Source organism: Gallus gallus, chromosome 1 (assembly GCF_016699485.2).
Source record: "Gallus gallus isolate bGalGal1 chromosome 1, bGalGal1.mat.broiler.GRCg7b, whole genome shotgun sequence".
Taxonomy (NCBI): Eukaryota; Metazoa; Chordata; class Aves; order Galliformes; family Phasianidae; genus Gallus; species Gallus gallus.
Window position 1 is genome coordinate 167,903,850 of NC_052532.1, and position 19,378 is coordinate 167,923,227.

Below are 19,378 nucleotides of genomic sequence, written 5' to 3' on the forward strand. Positions count from 1 at the left end.
TTTCATAGGCACTGCAGAGAAATGAGCACTTCTGGGGAGGAATTTGCCTGACCTGCTGTAGACATCGTAATTAGTGGGCAATTAAATGCCTGGTTCTGTTCATTCGTGGCAAGAGAAGCTGGGGTGATCTTCTTGGGTGTAGGAGGATGGATTTGTTCCAGCAAATCCCATTGATTATCTATCTCTCCCCCTCAGATTGGATACCTTGGGTGCTTGTTGTGAATAGGAGTAGTTGCTGTGCTTCACTTGTTATTTGATTTTGATTCAATTTCAAGGTGTTTTCATAGTTTTATTGACAATTTCTAGGCATATATTTTTTAGACTTGGAAGAAGAAAGATTGGACGTAGGAACTGTTGTAAGGGGGGATTTCAGCACTTTGAAACCTTCCTTCCTTGAAGAAATAGGCACTGGAATGGGCTGCCCAGGGAGGTGGTGGAGTCACCAACCCTGGAGGTGTTCAAGGAACGTTTGGACGTTGTGTTGAGGGACATGGTTTAGTGAGAACTGTTGGTGATGGGTGGATGGTTGGACTGGGTGATCCTGTGGGTCTTTTCCGACCTTAGTGATTCTATGATTATGACTAAATATATTTTTCTCCAGTTGGAAAATTCATTAAAAGCACTCCTTTCCGGCTTCTGATGAGTCAGCGCTCCCTGATGAAGAGCTACTTGGTCAAAAGTTTCAGCTGAGGTCAAAGGTTTTGCTGCACCTGGATTAATTATTATTGCTGCTGCAGTGAGCAGACTGTGGACTATGCTGAACTGGTGCCTGCATGTATTAATGCAACAGATGAAACCCAAAGCCTCGTAGTTGTAGTGGACCACTTGACCTGCGCTGATTTCTGTTAACTTCTAGATGTGCACGGACTTTTGCTCAAAAAGGGATGATTGGGCCCTGGATTTTAAAGCACATAATAAACAAAACAGTCTCTTGGTTTCTTTGTTCAATACTACTGCTATTGGAATTAGGACTGGCAGTATACACAGCCTCCTGATGTCTTTGTTATATTGCATTTTAAAGTATAATCACACTGTAAAGGCAGTTCCAAAGAGAGATCTTCACTCCTTTGGCTGCTTCTGTTTCTCCCCTCTCTTTCTACATGTAGTCATATCGACATCCTTTGGACGTTGTGCTGGGGTCGTACTTCATACACAAGAGGCTTTGGCAAATCTTTCATTATGTGATGGTTTAAGATAGGAGGGCAACAAAGATGATCACAGAACTGGAGCACCTCCCATACAGGGACAGGTTGAGAGAGCTGGGGCTCTTCAGCCTGCAGAAGAGAAGGCTCTGGGAGGACCTTACAGCGGCCTTCAGTACCTGAAGGGGGCCTACAGAAAAGCTGGAGAGGGACTTTTTATAAGGGCATGTAGCAACAGGATGAGGGGGAATGGTTTTAAACTGGAAGAGGGTAGATTTAGACTAGATATTAGGAAGAAATTCTTTACTGTGAGGGTGGTGAGACGCTGGAACAGGTTGCCCAGTGAGGCTGTGGATGCCCCCTCCCTGGAAACATTCAAGGCCAGGCTGGATGGGGCTGTGAGCAACCTGGTCTAGAGGGAGGTGTCCCTGCCTGTAGCAGGGGGTTGGAACTGCATGATCTTAAAGGTCCCTTCTAACCCAAACCATTCTATGATTCTATTACATCAGCGCCTAAAAATGTATCAGCAGAGGAGGCCAAGCACTCATGTCCCATCTGTATCAGGGTGTCACTGCTCAAGCACCCTGTGTGCCAGCACATGTGGGATGCTGGGCTGGGCCTGGACCTCTTGCTAGACTGGGCCTGGGCCTCGTGTTCGGCTCCTGCAGCTGTATCTGATGGTGAAGGAGAGCCAGAATGTGATCAAATAAAGCACACTGAAGGAGGAGCTGCTTGAACTGCTGCAGCTGGACGGTCTTGAGCCACCTCCAGTGACTCCCATTAGCAGCACCCTCAGTTTTCAGCAGCCAAGTGTCACAGGACTCCCTCCGAGCTCAGCCAGGGCCCAATCATGGCTGCCTTCTCTGATCTCTGGGCTAGCTCAGTGCCCAACAGACAGACTGCTGGTAGCAGCAGAACTGTCAGTGAGTGGACAGAAAGATCAGGAGGAGGGGAAGACGGCTGGTATCAGTAGCCACATCCCTCAGATCATTCTCCCTGGCTGGGATTACCATATTCTGCCACTGGTGTCATCCCCCTGACTCTTCTTGCTTCGTTAATCCATAATGAGTCCCTCCAGGGATGGGTGCCCAGTGGGTCCATGTGACTTAAACAGAGCCAAGTGGGTGTGTTCTCTTCCTATTGATTCTTTTAACTCAGGTTCAAGTGCAAAATTAATATCCTGAAAAATATTCACAGGCTTTTGCCCTCTTTTTTGGTTCATTATCACTGTCAATGAGGCCAAAGGTAACGGGCTAGCATCCTTACATGAGGTAAAGGGTGACTAAAATCTAACTAAACTCTGATCCCCATGGCTTGCTGTGTGGTGCAGCTGAGGACTGATGCTCATGAGCCACACAAGGATGCAATTAGTTTAACAGCCCTTTATTATGAATGTGGCAGAACAGAATTAGAACTCAATTTACAAGGCTCCCTTTCAAACCCATTCAGCTGTTAAGGCCGCATCATCTTTTAGCTTTCCAAGGCATATAATTGATAAATGATTTCTCCCTGCACACCTCAGCTCCTCATCTTTATTCATGAGCCAATTAATCTCCGTAGGACACCGTGATCATTTACATACATGGCCAATGTCACCAACCTCTGTCATTTCAGTCTGGAAACAGTTTTGCAGAGCACGAAACCACCAGGGTGGCAAATTGTGGTTTATCTCCAACTGCCTGCACTTCTGGCATCTCTCCCTCATGTCAGTCCCAAATATAAGAGTCAAATTCTACCCTGCGTTAGAAAATGATGAGTTAACCTGGCAGAAAATGAACCTCTCAGCCCTGCGTGAGTACTGGTGTGTGACTGCCAGATATGAACAGAGGCTGAAAATCCACGTTCACTTTGTGGTTTTGAGTACTCACAAGTTGCCCCCCACCTATTTCATTCATTTTTATCCTTTCGTTGCAGTTTAGCTTTCCGGGTCAGCAAAGAACATGCTGTAGTTCAATTCAGCAGCAAATTGTGTATGCGGGTTGAGGAGGTGAGGATGTGTCAGTCCTGGCTGAACGCTTTCCTGTTGAGCTCGGTTTCCTGAAGGGCTGTTATCAGCTTCCACCCAAAGTGTGTTCCCCAGACGACTCGTGTTTTTGTGCTGCCGGTAGATATTGATTTATTTGCCTGTATCTCAACAGCCGGCGCTTGAAGTGTGACGCTGTTAAACAGAGGACATCAAGGGGAGCTACAGGAACACGTGGGAAAGGTACTGTATGCACCGTGTGCAGTGGGCGTGCTTTGGCTGACGTGCAAGAGGATGGATGTACGTACCTCTTTCCCTCTGTAAGACGCTCCAAAATTAATGCCTCCAATTTATTTCCATGAAAACTACAGCAGATACAAAGAGCACAATAACACTATTCGGTGAAGCAATTAGCTACAAAACACTATTTTTCAGTGTACTCACCTCCCTTAGCTGTGCATTCTCACCTGCTTGCCATGCTTGTAAAAATCTGTACCAGCAGAGATGACCCACCACATCCACTGTTTGGTCTCCATATATACTCAGTAAGCATTAATGAATGTCAGTGGGTGCAATATTTTTCCAGATGGAGGAATTCAGTGACACACCTCTGCTTCATACGCACTTCCATGTCATACACCATTCTGTCAGACTGCCCCTCTGCTGCCATCTGATGCACAGCAGCAAAATGTATTGGAATATTGGTGGTAAGGTTCAACCTCTACTGTCATGCTACCAACATCCACCTCTGACATCGTGGGCCAACATAATAAAATAGGAGACATTACTTCCACACACCTTTTCCGTGCGCATACATATCTATACACATCTATATGCATATATACAAATCAGGATTGCAAATAGCCCTGGAGAAGTGATCCCTGTCCCTGAATGTCCCTGAATGTGTCAGCAGTGTTTACTGCACTTCCCTGGACTGCCTGAACCTGCCCACATTGCCTGCATGGTGGCTGGCAGAGGTTAGAAGAGTGGCAGTAAGGCTTAGCAAGTTTGTGACAGCACAGGGAGATCCCATGAACACTGTTAATGGACCCTACAGTTAGCAGAACCTATAATCCCAGCGAAGAGGCATTTATATTTTCTGCAAGGTCTGTTCACTGTGCCCAGTGTTGGCCTGGGAAGGATCACAGTTGAGGCATTATGGGGCACCGCAGCCACATTCCCTGATATGAAATGAGGTTTGAGAGTGCGTCAAGCTGCAGCGGCAAGGCAAGTGGTGAGGGCCTACATTTCTCTTGAGATGTTTCACTAGCACACAACCATACGTGAGTCTTGAGGTCTGGAGAGTTTGAGGCACCTGGTACACATCCACCACCTCTTTACATGTCCTGTTCCATGGTGGCAAAAGCAAGGGGGGGCATCCTTCTGCGGGTGAAGACACGTCACGACTGGTCAGGAGACGTCACCTCTCCTCAGTGACAAACCAACACATGGTCTGAGGTCTCTGGTTTGCTTAACCATGGCAAAAAGCTTAGACAGGCTGCCAGGGGTGCCTGGCAATGGGATATTGCTTTCCTGCCTGCGTGAAACAAAGCAGCACCGTGTGTGTCACTCACCTGCTGGGAGGTTTCCCAAGTGGATGTGGGGGGGATTTCTCTCCATGCTTTGTGTTTGCAGATATTCCTTGCTGCATTCCTTTAGATCCTTGACACGTGCACTAAATGAGTGCCCACCTTGGGGGAGCTCAGTATTTCCGTGCATGATCAGTTTTGTGCCTTTCTGCCCTTTACACAAATTTCAGACATATCTTTACTGGTGAGCATATGGCCGATGGGAATTCAGGCATTTTTAGGTTTTGGGTGATTTATTATGGATCTGTGATGTACTTTCCAAGCAGTAATAACTTGCACCCTGGGAGGAAATAAGGTTTTCTGTAAGCCTCTATTGCCATTTTAAAGCAATCAGTGCACAAAAAGTAAATGAAGTGCATTTTTTTTTAAAGCTTTAAAAATAGTTATTTTACTTGAGGAGAATGAAGACTCACAGCTCTATAAGGGGAGGAGCCAGGAGAATGATGTGCTTTTCTTGGTGGCAGAAGAGGACTGATCTGCATTAAAAATATAATAGAATCATAGAATCATAGAATGGCCTGAGTTGAAAAGGATCACAGTGATCATCGAGTTTCAACCCCCCTGCTATGTGCAGGGTGGCCAATCACCAGACCAGGCTGCCCAGAGCCACATCCAGCCTGGCCTTGAATGCCTCCAGGGATGGGGCATCCACAACCTCCTTGGGCAACCTGTTCCGTTGTGTCACCACCCTCTGTGTGAAAAACTTCTTCCTAATATCCAACCTAAACCTCCCCTGTCTCAGTTTAAGACCATTCCCCCTTGTCCTAAAACCATTCCCCCTTGTCCTGTGAACAAAGTAAGAATTTAATCAAATATTGATCCTAATTAATAGAATCATAGAATGGCTCAGGTTGGAAGGGATCTCAAAGATCATTTGGTTCCAACCCCCTGCTGTGGGCAGGGTGGACTTTGCTTACCCTGAGGTATATAAGGTCCACAGATACCACCTTAGATTGGCAGTGGTGGGCACCAGCACCTGAGATTGTGCTCTGCCCTTGGAAGGAGGAGCGATGCCCATTCATTCCCATCTCTGGAGGAAGCAGAAACCTGACTTTATCTGTATGAGAGCATGTGCTGTTGGTATCCCCTTTCTAAAAGTAGCCAGGAGAGATGATTTACAGCAAGGTGTAAAATCCTCATCATGCACCTAATTATGCTCTACTACACTATGGGGGGCTATATTTCTTTCTGAGTCCATCTGGTGATGAGACCATACCCTGAAGCACGTGGATTGATTGCCCTCGTGCTTTCATTCTCCTAGTTAGGGTAACTGCTGATGCTTTACTTTTATTCATGTGAATAACTAAGCCTTTTAGAAGCTTGGAAAATGATGATTAATTGTGCAAGGAAAATCAGTAATGGAAGCGCTTACAAAGCCAGCTTGATTTGGGAGTGATCCCACAGACAGCTGCTTTCCCTGAGAGTGATGGGAAAAGTTGGAGAAAAGCAACAGCACAAAAATTCCGAGCCTCCTCCCCTCCCCCCCTTTATTTTTTGGTGATGTTTGTCATGGGATGAGCTCTTTCAGGAGCAAGCAGGAGCTTTATTACAGGCTGCTGTTGGCGGTCCACAGAAGCAAAACCTCAAGTCCATTTAAAAAAAAAAAAACCAAACCAACCCAAGTCTATTAGTTAAACTGAGGTGATAAGTGAAAATATCTATAGACCCTTACAGTTATTCCCACACATCTGGGTCCGTGACAGCTTTATTTCTCACAGGAGAGGAGAAATGGGGATGAGGAACCGCTAAGGCATTCACTGCAGCATCTCTGCCGACAGATCTTATTCCTTTTTGCACACTGACGGGTGCCAGCACTTTGCCTGGGGTTAAATATCCCCATTTTTCTCCATCTCCGAAAGGAGAGAGTCAGCCTCTAAACCTCCTGATAAGCGATGCCATCTTGCGGCTAGCTGGCACTGCTGCACTGGTGCCAGGGCTCACATGTGCTCAGCGAAGCCACAGCAGTGCCTGGTTAGATTTGTCCCACTTTCATTTGTGTGATGCACCCTTCCCCATCAGCGCGCGCCCTGCTCGCAGCAAAGACCACACGTTTGGCTCTGTAGAACACTTTATTCGGAGAGATTTCTCATATCATTGGATATCGGCTCTTTATTAAGGCAATTCTGAAGGGGCTGGGGAAGGAGGAAAACGAGACTGTATCAACAGGATCACATTAAGGCAAAATTCCCTCCTCCTGCATTTCACCACAGCAAACTCCACGTGTAGGCCAGGACAGAAAATGACTCACGCTAAGGAAGAGATTCAGTGCAAACACTTGCTGGCCATCCATGGACAGGGTGAGGTCCTCAGCTGGGGCAATCTGCAAGAGCCCTGGGAGCTGCTCAGCTGAGGATCCTGGCCTGGGTTCAGGGAAGCACTGAAATGTGTGTTTCGTTTGTAAGCACACATTTAAATGCTCTTCTGAATCAGGGCCACAGCCCTTTGAGTGCAAGTCTGTACAGTTCACCGTTTAATTTTTATTCAGTACATAAATATATCATTCTATGTCCCTTTGGTTAACTTCTTACCCCTGGTTTGTTATTGCTACTAACTGAGCGTACCCCCTTGGTTTGCTTAACACGCTTTTCATTTCTATCATGCTTTGCAATCTGCTTAAGTTTTAAGTGTATTATGGCATGAAAATGAATTATCCTTTGGGGAGCGTTCCCTGCAGAGGCTCCAGAGCTCGGCTGCTCTTGGAGGACCGGGGTACCGTATGGTGCTGTGAGCAGTAATGGAGTCTGTGAGTAATGCCAGTGATGGCAGAGGCAGAGCTTGCAGGGAAAGATACTGCACAGATCACATACCAGCAGCAAACAGCAGACCCACACACTTTTCTCTTTCCATCAGCATTTCCTAAGAGGATTCTACCATTCCAAAAATATAGCCACTAATATTTGAGTTGGTTGAGGAAACCCGTTTTGCAACCCCTGGTGCAAACTGAAGGAAGTGAGGCAGAAGCACTGCCAGAAGCATGAGGACATTTCCAGGCAAAAGCAGTATACAACATTTCATAATCCTAAAAGTCATCTGCATGCCCACAGACAAAGATCTCCAGGTGACCTCTGCCGGATAATCCTGGTATCCATTACTTGGAGGTTATGTATAGGCCTCCTGGAAAACTTATTCAGGAATATGAAATGGTTATATCTAGCAAAGTGGTAAGTAAGGCAAAGAAATCAAGCATATATTTCCGTTTGAAATAAAACATTTTCTGGATACACGACTTTCATATGATCTGGCACCATGTACAATATTCATGCCTTACAAGCATGAGCACCCTGCATGTTTCCTTGATACAGAGAAGAGCATCCAGTTTGAGGGAATCAAAAGGGTGAATACCAGGCATCAGTGCAAGTCTCTTGTGCTTTAAACTTTCTTCATTCCTTTCCCCATAAGGCAAGCAAACACCGTCATAACCATTTTGGGCTTTACTTCAACCAAGTCTTCTGGAAGGGCATAGACTCTTGCTCCAATTTTTCTCGCCATGGAGATGGCATATCTGCATTGCAAGTGGAGAAGAAAAAAGCACAAATAAATAAATCAGTGAAGTAGCATTAATATTCCCTTTGTTAAGAAATTTTTTCATGATCAGTACTAGAGTGGGTTGGAAACTTTCTTAGTGGTTCACTGAAATTAAACTATTCTACAGGAACATGAGAGCCATGGTCATAAAACACTAAATATCTTGTAAAAGATAGAGCATGGGTACCTGATCTAACTGTAGGTGTCCCTGTTCATTGCAGGGGAGTTGGACCAGATGGCCCTTAACAGTCCATTACAGCTCAAATCATTCTAGGATTTCTAGGATTCTAATGTTCTTTTATGGTTACAGCACTGACTACCTGCAGTACAGGTTAAACTTGTCTGAAACATGTTTAGTCTCCCATGTCCTGAAAGATTATCCTGACAACACTGGTCTTGCTCCTTTTCTCATTGCTTTTCAATCTTTGTACATAAATAAATTCACAAGGAGGGAAAGCACAAAGCTGATGCTGGTGGACATCTGTGTTGTTGGAAATCAGTGTTAAGGGACTTCTGCTTGAGTTCTACTCAAGATTTGTGATCTGACCTTTCCATCCCCTGTTCAGAGCATGTCATTGCAGGACTACTGGCTGAGCTCATAAAATCATAGAATGGCCTGGGTTGAAAAGGACCACAATGATCATCCAGTTTCAACCCCCCTGCTATGTGCAGGGTCACCAACCACCAGACCAGGCTGCCCAGTGCCACATCCAGCCTGGCCTTGAATGCCTCCAGGGATGGGGCATCCACAGCCTCCTTGGGCAACCTGTTCCAGTGCGTCACCACCCTCTGGGTGAAAAACTTCCTCCTAATATCCAACCTAAACCTCCCCTGTCTCAGTTTAAAACCATTCCCCCTTGTCCTATCACTATCCACCCTCGTAAACAGCCATTCCCCTTCCTGTTTATACGCTCCCTTCAAGTACTGGAAGGCCACAATGAGGTTTCCCTGGAGCCTTCTCTTCTTCAAGCTAAACAAGCCCAGTTCCCTCAACCTTTCCTTATAGGAGAGGTGCTCCAGCCCTCTGATCATCTTAGTGGCCCATCTCCTGTGGGTTTGTGTCTTCTCTCTATCTTTACAAGAAAAGCGCTAGAAAAAATCCCAGGTTCTTTCCACTGCAGAGCACATTCATCTGTGAAATCCCCTCACAAATGCAGAGAAACACTCATGGGGGAAAGAAAAGTAGGAAAAAAGTCAGAGGAGGACATGAGCTGAGGGATGAAAAAAATGGAGTACAGGGAGGATCACACAGGGGACGGCAAGGAAAGAAAGGAACAGATGATAGGAAATAGGAGAGTAAAAGAACAGTGGGAAAAGTCTTTATCCTCAGCTGAGGATGTGCCAGATGAGAATGACAGCAGAGCGGTTTCAAAGACAATCAGGCAAGCCTGAGCACAGAGTTAAGTGGAGTTGTGTCACTTGGAACCTACTTAGCATTATTTAGCTTCTCCTCATCGTTAAGATCCTCTGTTTTCAGGAGGTCATACTTGATTGATCCTGGTTGAATGGCATCAATGAGGTCAAGTACTGGCATGCTGGTGCTGATTTTGCCATCCTGCATGGATGAAAAACACAATTAGATGCAAGAACAGGAAGACATATCTCTCACAAAGCCAGAGCCCAGGCTCCAGAGCAATAGCAGCTCATTTACCATTGAGATCTTTATGAAGTGCTGCTCAGCATGATTTTTCATCTAAGGCAAACTCAGAAACCTGTCATGGATTTTTTTTTTCTGAATGGATGAGACAGTATTAAATCGCAAGAGAGCGTTCTGGGTTTGCTGGGTGGAAACCTCAGTGATGCAAATCTGCTGATGGGGAATGACAGGGGACTTCAGTTGGTGCAAACTGATAATTTACATCCATTGCATGTTTCCCAGCTTGGAAAGTGGTAATATATTAGGGAAATTGGAAGCTCTCTGGAATTGGAGTGCATCCACGTACCTTGCAAAACAGATTGTTAGTGTACTGCTATTTTTAATACCATCACTTCTAACTGTTGCTGTTTAATAGTCAACAACACAGTAGTTCTTGTCAGCTGTCATCCCAGCTCCATACTTTGATTTCACGCGTCAAAATGGCATTCAAAGTGCGTTCTGTTATGTTTATATCATCTTTCTACTACCTTTTCATAATAAAGGCCACTGAATAAAATCTACATATCTGAAAATGCCTTTAAAAGGGAATGAAAAATAACTAAACACTGTACTCAATTACATGACAATGTAGTGTGTGAGTACGTGCATACATACGCCTACATTCACACCATGTGTATAACACACACAAACACACTGCATAACACATTCCCGAACACAAACTTCTAACAAAAATCTGTACCTTGAAACTGGAGATGGTTGAATCCTTGCCAGCTGCAGTCAGTGTTTCGTTGACCCAGCTGACAATGATTTCATCGTTCACCTTCTCTCCACCACCAATATCTTCCAGGATACTCAGAGTGTACCTTAAGAGGAAAGCCAGAATATCTGCTTTTGCTCAAAGTCCACCATAACCTTAAACCCAGATAAATCAAATGCACGAACCTAATAGACCTCTTAGACCCAATATCTCCCCACTCCCCACACACTCATAGAATGTATGTATTACATTATAACATGATAATTCATCTAATGGTTCTCATTCACCCCCAGTTCCCTAGTCATTGCTTTGGGAGTGTCAAAAGATTCTGATTCTCAACATGCCTAAAAGGTCCCTCTCCTGGGATCTCAGTGCAAATGACTCACCCTCTTATTGCTTTAAAAAGTAATCACTGACTTTATAGGCAGAAGATAATTGCTCTCTTCTAAAATTGACATCCTGTATAAAAACAGACCTGAAACACTTTGCTTATATGACAGCGTAAACCCTGGAAAGACATCCCAAACTGATGGCAAGTAATCACCACCTCCCTATATTAATCACCTGATAAACTCACAAGTCGCAGAATATAATCTGTATTCAGTTCCTAGCCATTGGGTCTCTTTGCACCTTATTATGGAGTTTTAAAGACAGACACATGGAAATTAAAATGAAAGAAAGAGCTACCATGTTGCATCTGCTCCAGGTAGCAGATTACAAAATTTCTGCATCAGCTCTTTGTTTCCAGTACATTCTCTCCACTCCTCAATACAGAGACATTTCATCTTGTTTTTCTCTCTTCCATGCAATGAACACTCATTCATGCTATATGGATGGTGACAATAACAATCTTCTGCATGAATTGAATGTAATGGCCTTGGCCACAAGATAATATGCTTCATGATCACATCCCTAACTAGGTTACCCTGTCTCTGCATCTATCTGCAAATAGATGAAAGAAAAGGCTGTAGCCTATAAATCCTTCCTGTTAATAGCATCTAGAAACTACCACTATGCCAGCTGTGTATACACTCCTAAGCTTGTATTTGACTGCCATACCTCCTCATCAACTGCCAGATTAAGGCCAGCGTGAGTGTACGGTTTCCTTCATTCAGATCTTGTCCAGCGATGCCAACAAGGGAGAATTTGGCTTGGTTTTTTCCCAGTTCCACTGCATAGTTGCAGTTTTCAAGCTGTTAATGACAGAATCAGTTAATAAGGTTCAAAAATACGGAAAGAAAGAAGTGGCTGACAAGACATCCTCTATTACTGTACATTCTTTCGATCACTTAGCCCATATCCTCCTGGGCAAACTGGTCTATCCTTTCTGACAGATAATACAGATAACACAGATAATATTTGACTACCAGCAGCCAGCACCATCCCGAGGATACTAAGATAAGAGTCAGCCTAGAAGGAGATGTTATACTTCATCATCAGACCTCATAAAACACATTACCCTGGGAAATGTGAATCTGCAGCTTGTTAAGTACCTCCAGCAACATGGCACTGTGCTGAGACAAAGGATCAATGTCCCAGCCAATATTTCAGGTCAATTAATCACCCTGCCCTAAGTGGATGGAGGTATTCACCCAGACAGCTGGGAGAAAGCTGCGTATTTAGCAGCAGCTCTGTGATCGGTTCTTGAGGCACCTGGTCAAGAATGCTTATCATCACTGTCTTCATTTGATGTAGAGGGCAGTGGTCCGGACAGCAGCAATTAAGCTGGTGCCATATGACTCACGCTGAAAATACATTACAGTCGGTGACTAAAGCAGTAGCAAAAGTGGTCTGCAAATACAGTTTTCAAATATTGATACAAAAGGTGTCAAGTCTTTTTTACGTTAGCAATCCTATTCACTTGTCAATGGAGCTAATGTGAGTCAAACACGTTTCTTTTTCAGGATGAAAAATCATTCACTGACTAGACAAGAGGAAATCATGTGATATGTTGTTCTTGGGGCTTGAGAGCAACACGAGTGCTGGTATTGTTGCTTGAAATACTGTAGGCATTCTTTGAGGGTAAGGCATTGCTACTGGAGCAATTCCAGCTATCCGTACCTTTTTCATGTTGCCACCCAGCTTAGGATATGGTGGTTTGTTCACTCTGTTCCAGTCTACTGGCACTTTGATCTTCTCATAGAGCTGGAAGATAACCATGGCATCTGACAGATCACTGGAAACAACAAAAAATACAGGTCACTGACCAAAGAAATGAAGAAAAGTATCCAGCTGAACCATTAGTACAGGTAAACTTAGTTTCCTAAATATATATATGTGCGGACGTGTGTGTATATATATATATATATATACACACACACACTTTTGGACCTTATATGCATCTTATTTTAAGGTCCAAAAGTTCTTTTATGTTTTCTATAAACAATTTTGTGGCTGCATGTATTGTCTGAAGGAAGTGTAAGGCCTCTCCTTACCTATACAAGTGATTTACACGCGGAGTAACGCCCAGGGAGTTCATCCAGTTCCTGAACGTCCTCTCTTCCCTTGTCTCACCTAAAACAACAGATCTATCAATCAACAGGCCTGCACACCACAGCACTCCAGTAAAATAAGTGTCTTGTGATGAAACCATAATTCAGAATTTACAGTGCTCTGAACCATAAACAGAATGAGACGCTGGCTGACAAGAGAAATAAGAGAGCACTGTGCATGTAATATTTCTTTGTGCCCTAGATATTATAGTATTAGGTGGATTGGCCTTGAAATGCCTTCAAGAATTCAAGAGCCCATGCCCTAGCATGAACAATTTCATTATGAGGCTTTTGAGAAACTTAAAAATAACTGAAAATGTGGATTTATTCTGAGTATCTCTTTGTAAGCACAACATACACTGAATAAATGCTAGAACAAACAGAACACTTCCATTTATTCCAGCATTTAAATACATGCTTAACCACTTATTACACCGGTCCCATTGTCTTCATGGACACCATGTATCTTCTTACACCTAAGCATATGATTAAATACTTTGCTGGTTCACAGTATGACGCTCAGAATCTCAAAAGATTAACAGTTCTAGCTGCCACTTGAACTGTTTCAGACAGTTTTTTTATTTGCTGTAGCCAACTGCCCAACTGATTTACTGGAAATATTGCATACAAAAACAAATAGTGGGCTGCCTTCTCCTAAAACCTTTGAATAACTGCTGTGCAGTGAGAATTAGACCCCCAAGAAGCAATTTAGATGTTTTCAGTTCAGGCTTTTGTGAGCTATCTCTGTGCACCAAAGGAAAAAAAAATAAACAAAAATCTTCAAATGGTACCAAAAAGGGAAAAACGCACTTCCTTTTGCCTTGTTTAATGATGGGTCAGAAATGAGGCCTCAGAAAGTTATAAGTATTAGAAGTTGAAAGCTTTCATTGAGCAGCATCTTTAAGAGGGTTTAGAACGTGAGAGCTGAGAAAGGCATTTTCGAGTGAATATTCTGCAAGAAGCACCACCTGCCTCAGAGCCAAAGTACTGCAAGGGAGGAGAGGAGGCTGTTAGGACTCCAGATCCAGAGCACAGGGCAAACAGAAGGATGTGAAGCTCAGTAAATGATATACACATTGATGGTCCTGACCTCAGCCAAGAGCGGGCAGGTATTAGGTTTATGTAAAATCATATTCCTAAATTATGTCCTGAATTAAAGTAATGCCAGATCAACTATAATTTCATGCTAAGAAGCATGCTCAATAGTCCAGGGAGGCTCAGACATCCCACAGACGTTTTCATCTTTAACATACCATGAACTCAGAGCTGGAGATTCTGCAGACAGATGGCCAGAAGCATTCTTTATGTGCACTTTCCTTACCTTCAATAGAGCTCCAGTCGATGTCTTGGTTCTCTGGCTTATGCAGGGCAGGGTATTTGTTGAACAAGTTGGCGATGAATGCCAAGTTCAACTTTGGGTTCCCCCGGACAACATCAGTGGCTGTGACGAACTGCCGGCACCCCAGCCGCTCTGCCTGCTGCAGCATGCACTCCGCACGCTGCACGTCGTCCTTCTCCTGTGCCAACCAGAAATGGAGATGGAGCCACATCAGCATTACCCCACAGCCCAGCACTGTGTGCACTCCAAAGCTTTGGACGAGCTTTACCTATAATCCAGCTATCTTGCCGTGTTTATTTTAGTTATACAACACATGGAAGGGGGAGGCTTGGATAAATTCCCAAATAAATGTGTTTAAATATACTTGCTACATGTTAGTAGTTTATCAGTGTGGTTCAAGGGCTGTTGGACGGGGGCTTTGAGCAACTTGCCCTGGTGTGAGGTGTCCTTGCCCATGGCAGTAGGGTTGGACTAGATGATTTTTAAGCTCATTTTCAACCCAAACTGTTCCCTGATTCTCTGAATATTTAATGAAAAGCAAAACACATCATTTATTTTTTCAGCTTCTGAAACATACAATCATGTTGCCACACTGAGTTATCTTGTTTAGTTATCTTGGTGCAAATTTGTGTTGACCAGCAATGCAAGTAACAGACAGAAAATATTGGCATTTACTCTGAACTCATCTCATCTTACCCTTAATCCTGACATGTCAATAGTAATAGCTGGAATGCCTTCTTCATCTCCCTTGGGGGCAACTTGGTTCAGCAAATGGTAATAAGCTCTTGAGTCCTGTGACAGAGAGAGAAATTAAAGGGAGAAAAATTACATCTAAAGCCCAGATTTTGCGTGCCAGCGCTCTCTTGAACAAAGTGCACACATGCTTCATTTTTATTACATCAATCATTGGACTACATAATTAAATTACTAAAGCTAGAAGCGCTTAACAATCCCCATTTTATGCTGTGTTTGCCAGATCCACTTCTTCCCTACGCCAATATGTATACACTACCAAAAGCTAAAAGCATGAGGCAAAACGCTGTGTTGCACTTATAAAAAGGACAGCAACAATAAAGAGATGTAAGAATTGACTCAATATGAACATCAAGTTAGAGATAAGAAAATGTATACCTTTATAATGCTGTAGAAGTCAGGCTGCTGAGCATTTAATAAAAGAAAATGCAGAAGGAGAAAGCAGAGGTTTAAAGCAGATTTCAAAGAAACGCTGGAACAGTTATAGAAGAGAAAGCATAACTTTCTAGGACAGAAGTTGAAAACAACAGTATCAGCATTTTGTTCAGGCAAAAGGGCAGGGGCAAGACAAGAAGTTAACATTTTTTTGTGAAACTTGTATCCATGTATGGAAAATATTAATCTGATCGCAAAAATAATTCAAAGAAGAACTGAGAACAAAACTGCATGTTAGCTTAGAAGGACATGACTGCTTAATAACACAAATATTCTTCAAAATTGTAAAGTAGATGACCTCACCTTTTTTAATTTTTATTGCTTATTGTATGACAAATACCATTTATTAAATATTTTTTCTATCCCCCAGAATTCTTTATATACACTGTATTTGGAAGGTGGGTATTTATACCAGAATTGAGGTGGAAGGACGCTTTTAGAATCACAGAATCATAGAATGGCCTGGGTTGAAAAGGACCACAATGATCATTGAGTTTCAACCCCCCTACTTTGTGCAGGGTCACCAACCACCAGACCAGGCTGCCCAGAGCCACATCCAGCCTGGCCTTGAATGCCTCCAGGGATGGGGCATCCACAACCTCCTTGGGCAACCTGTTCCAGTGCGTCACCACCCTCTGGGTGAAAAACGTCTTCCTAATATCTAACCTAAACCTTGCCTGTCTCAGTTTAAGACCATTTCCCCTTGTCCTATCACTATCCACACTTGTAGACAGCCGTTCCCTCCTGTTTATACGCTCCCTTCAAGTGCTGGAAAGCCACAATGAGGCCTCCCTGGGGCCTTCTCTTCTCTAAGCTAAACAATCCCAGTACCCTCAACCTTTCTTCACAGGAGAGGTGCTGCAGCCCTCTGATCATCTTAGTGGCCCTCCTCTGGACCCGCTCTAAGATCTCCATGTCCTTCCTGTACTGGGGGCCCCAGACCTGTAGAGACTGAACTCTTGGCCTCCAAGAGGCAAATGTGTACCTTATTTTCCAACTATAAACATGGTGAGTGTAGTTTATCTTTCAGCAGGATTTAATTAGTTGCCCTCTCAGGCAGCCTATGAAAAGATGAAAAAGAGTCCACGCTCTCCCCTTTCCACAGATATTCTGAGATCAGCTTCACGCTACTGAACCAAAAATCTGTTACAATAGAAAATTATAATGTGTCACTCTCAAACTCTCCTATTACCTTCCCTGATGCTTTTTTCTGTGTGTCCTTAGTCATGCTAAGTGACTCTTCCTATGTTGTACTTGAAGGAAATACCAAATGGAGGAATTGGAAGACCTCCATCCTCTTCCCCCACATCCAGTTATTTATCTGGGTAGGATAGCCTGGGTAGCCTTCCAAACCAAAGTCTAGAGGAATTTAGGGACATTTAGCAAGAACACAATCCTTCTTTGGATGACATGGTTTGGGGCGTGGAGTAGCTGTTCTGCTGCTGTTGGTCAGTGTTCATCATACCTTAATATCTGAACTGAAGTTGTTGACCTTGTTGCATCCCGCATTCTCCAGGTGATAGTTTGCCCACCTCAGCAGCAGCTCCTCTGGAGACAACCTCATCAGATCTTCCAGGCTCTCTCCTTCTCTCAGAAGAGCAATCAAGGCTAAGTAGGTACAAAAGAAAAAGACAGTAAATGCCACATACTGCGTTATTTGCTTGTTCACAGAATACCTTAAAATAATAATAATAACAACAATAATAATAATAGGTAAAAACAGCAGGATGATAGACAACAGGCAAAAGCTGTAAGTAAAATTCTGATTAGATATGAGGAAAAATAATTTGCTACATAATGAGACCAACACTGGGGCAGGCTCCTCAGAGAGAGAAGTCATCTGGATGAGGGATTCTCGTGGTGTTGATCATGGATTGATTTTTGGATTAATGTCTTTCTGTTTTTCTTGGCACACATAGTAGCAATGTGCAAAAAAAAAAAAAATGATGATGATCCTCACTAGGTGGCATAGCACAATGCACAGTGAGGAAATCAGACAGGAAGAAGGGGATGGTACTCAGTAACAAAAATAGAGTGAAATTCAATAGTTCCATGTTGAAAGACACTCACTGGGGAATTAATATGAATACCTGCTATTAGCTAGAAGCTTCTTATTACGAACAGAGGATGAGAACAACCTGAGTGTATTAGATGTCTTCTGAGCTAATCTGAGTTACCATGTGACATGACCAGGGGAAAAACAAACATGATATTCGCCCATACCAGGTATTTCCCATAGAAGTTGGTATGTACTACTGCCTTCATATAAGCTGCTCATGAGAGCTCTCTGGGAATACAATGTCAACATTCAAAAAGGAGAAATTTCACCTGGAACAGCTGTGGAGGAAGGCTATGAGGGAAACAGAGAACTTGAAAAAGAAATCAAAATGATAATGGCCTGTCTACTCTAACAAACTGAAGCCTGAGACAAAAAATAAAGGAAAATATTCCATTATGGAAAGAGAGTCACTAAGCCCGGTAGGGTGATCGACTTCTCCATCATTGTTTCACAACAAAGGAATAAGAACTGGGAATTCTAGGAATTGATCCCTCTGGCTATGAAAGGGTTAGAAGGTACAAGAGGTGAAGCAATGAAGGTGAAATCTGCATAGTAACAGGAGGAAAGTAGCGCCACTGCAGCTGAGCAAGCTATTGAACACAGCATCAAGAAGAGATGCTGTATGGACTGTATGCACAAATGCAAGGTCTTCCCGTGAAGCAAGTTCATGGGTAACTTTGGCACCTGTCCTGCTGTAAGCTGGTGGTTGGACGGCCAGACCAGAGGACCTCTAGACAAAATTATTCCATGATTATATACATCAGTTTTCCAAAGAAAGGGAGATGTTTGGTGCTGGTTTCACCAAAAGAAAGAAATGCAGTGTAGCATTTCCTTGATCCCAGGTTTGGACAGAACTAATTCTGGGTTTGACTAAAGTGCCAAAACACCAATACACCTGAACGTAGACCAATATTCCCAACTCAGTGAGCATAAAGTTGGCTTTGCACAAGCAAGCCTACACACAGCCTTGGAGTTTGGAGTGCCAGAACTTGTGGAGAGCAAGGGAAATGAGAGCAGTCAAGAAGATGGGCAACAAAGACTCAAATAAAACACTGAATTAAGATAGTTTTTAAAATAGTTGTGTTGAGAAGACTGTTTAGTAATAACAACGGACCACTGAAACCAAGAGCCACACATACCTTCATTCCTGCTGATTTCAATGTCAGCAAAGAGACCGATTTTTATGACTTGCCATAGAAGACCCAAAACCAGATAAGGTTTTCCTTCTTTTAGGTCTTCAGCTCCAATGTTAACAACATGGCACCCAATGGCTGAAGCGGAGTTCAGGGCCAGGTTCAGATTTTCCTAGGGAAGAAAACACCTGAATGATGTAATAATGGAGAGCTGAGGGTACAGGAATGCAACTTTATGGAAAAGTCCCAATACCCAAGATACAAAGAAATTGCTAGTTGGCAAAGTATACTAAAAGCATACGGTCATAGGGATCAGTATGAATATACCTGTTGTATTTTTAACCTCGCATTTCAATCATGGGCAGAACTGTTCAGGCCTCATTATTTTCTGTTTGAACACTGGGGTGTGGAATCCAGGGCTAGGAGTGTTCAGGGGAAGCAAAGGGCCTATGTAATTCACAGTAAGGGGCAGAAAGAAAAGTGATATTTCATGAACGTTACGTTCCTTCACCATTTCCTTCCCATTTAAAACAAAGGGTGTAAGTAAATCTGATCCATAAGTCTGCAATATTTAAAAAGAAGGCTTGATGAGCA

General features: G+C 43.4%; 1 protein-coding gene and 1 non-coding gene across 5 annotated transcripts in view; both read right to left on the minus strand.

The window, feature by feature from the left end:
* Positions 1-6,750: 6,750 nt before the first annotated feature.
* Positions 6,751-19,378, minus strand: part of LCP1 (lymphocyte cytosolic protein 1) — a 49,314-nt gene continuing 36,686 nt past the window's right edge. For all 4 annotated transcript variants that reach the window (XM_015275555.4, XM_040699784.2, NM_001008440.2 and 1 more), the window contains 10 exons: positions 18,791-18,956; positions 17,058-17,200; positions 15,101-15,196; positions 14,387-14,582; positions 13,009-13,087; positions 12,635-12,749; positions 11,633-11,766; positions 10,556-10,679; positions 9,650-9,774; positions 6,751-8,196 (listed from right to left, as the gene is read on the minus strand). In XM_015275555.4, the coding sequence (XP_015131041.2) occupies positions 8,064-8,196; positions 9,650-9,774; positions 10,556-10,679; positions 11,633-11,766; positions 12,635-12,749; positions 13,009-13,087; positions 14,387-14,582; positions 15,101-15,196; positions 17,058-17,200; positions 18,791-18,956 (1,311 nt within the window). In that variant the 3' untranslated portion in view covers positions 6,751-8,063. The remainder of the gene's footprint in view (positions 8,197-9,649; positions 9,775-10,555; positions 10,680-11,632; positions 11,767-12,634; positions 12,750-13,008; positions 13,088-14,386; positions 14,583-15,100; positions 15,197-17,057; positions 17,201-18,790; positions 18,957-19,378) is intronic.
* Positions 7,060-7,117, minus strand: MIR12214 (microRNA mir-12214). Its single transcript, NR_161965.1, has one exon. It is a non-coding gene; the product is annotated as a microRNA mir-12214 (primary transcript).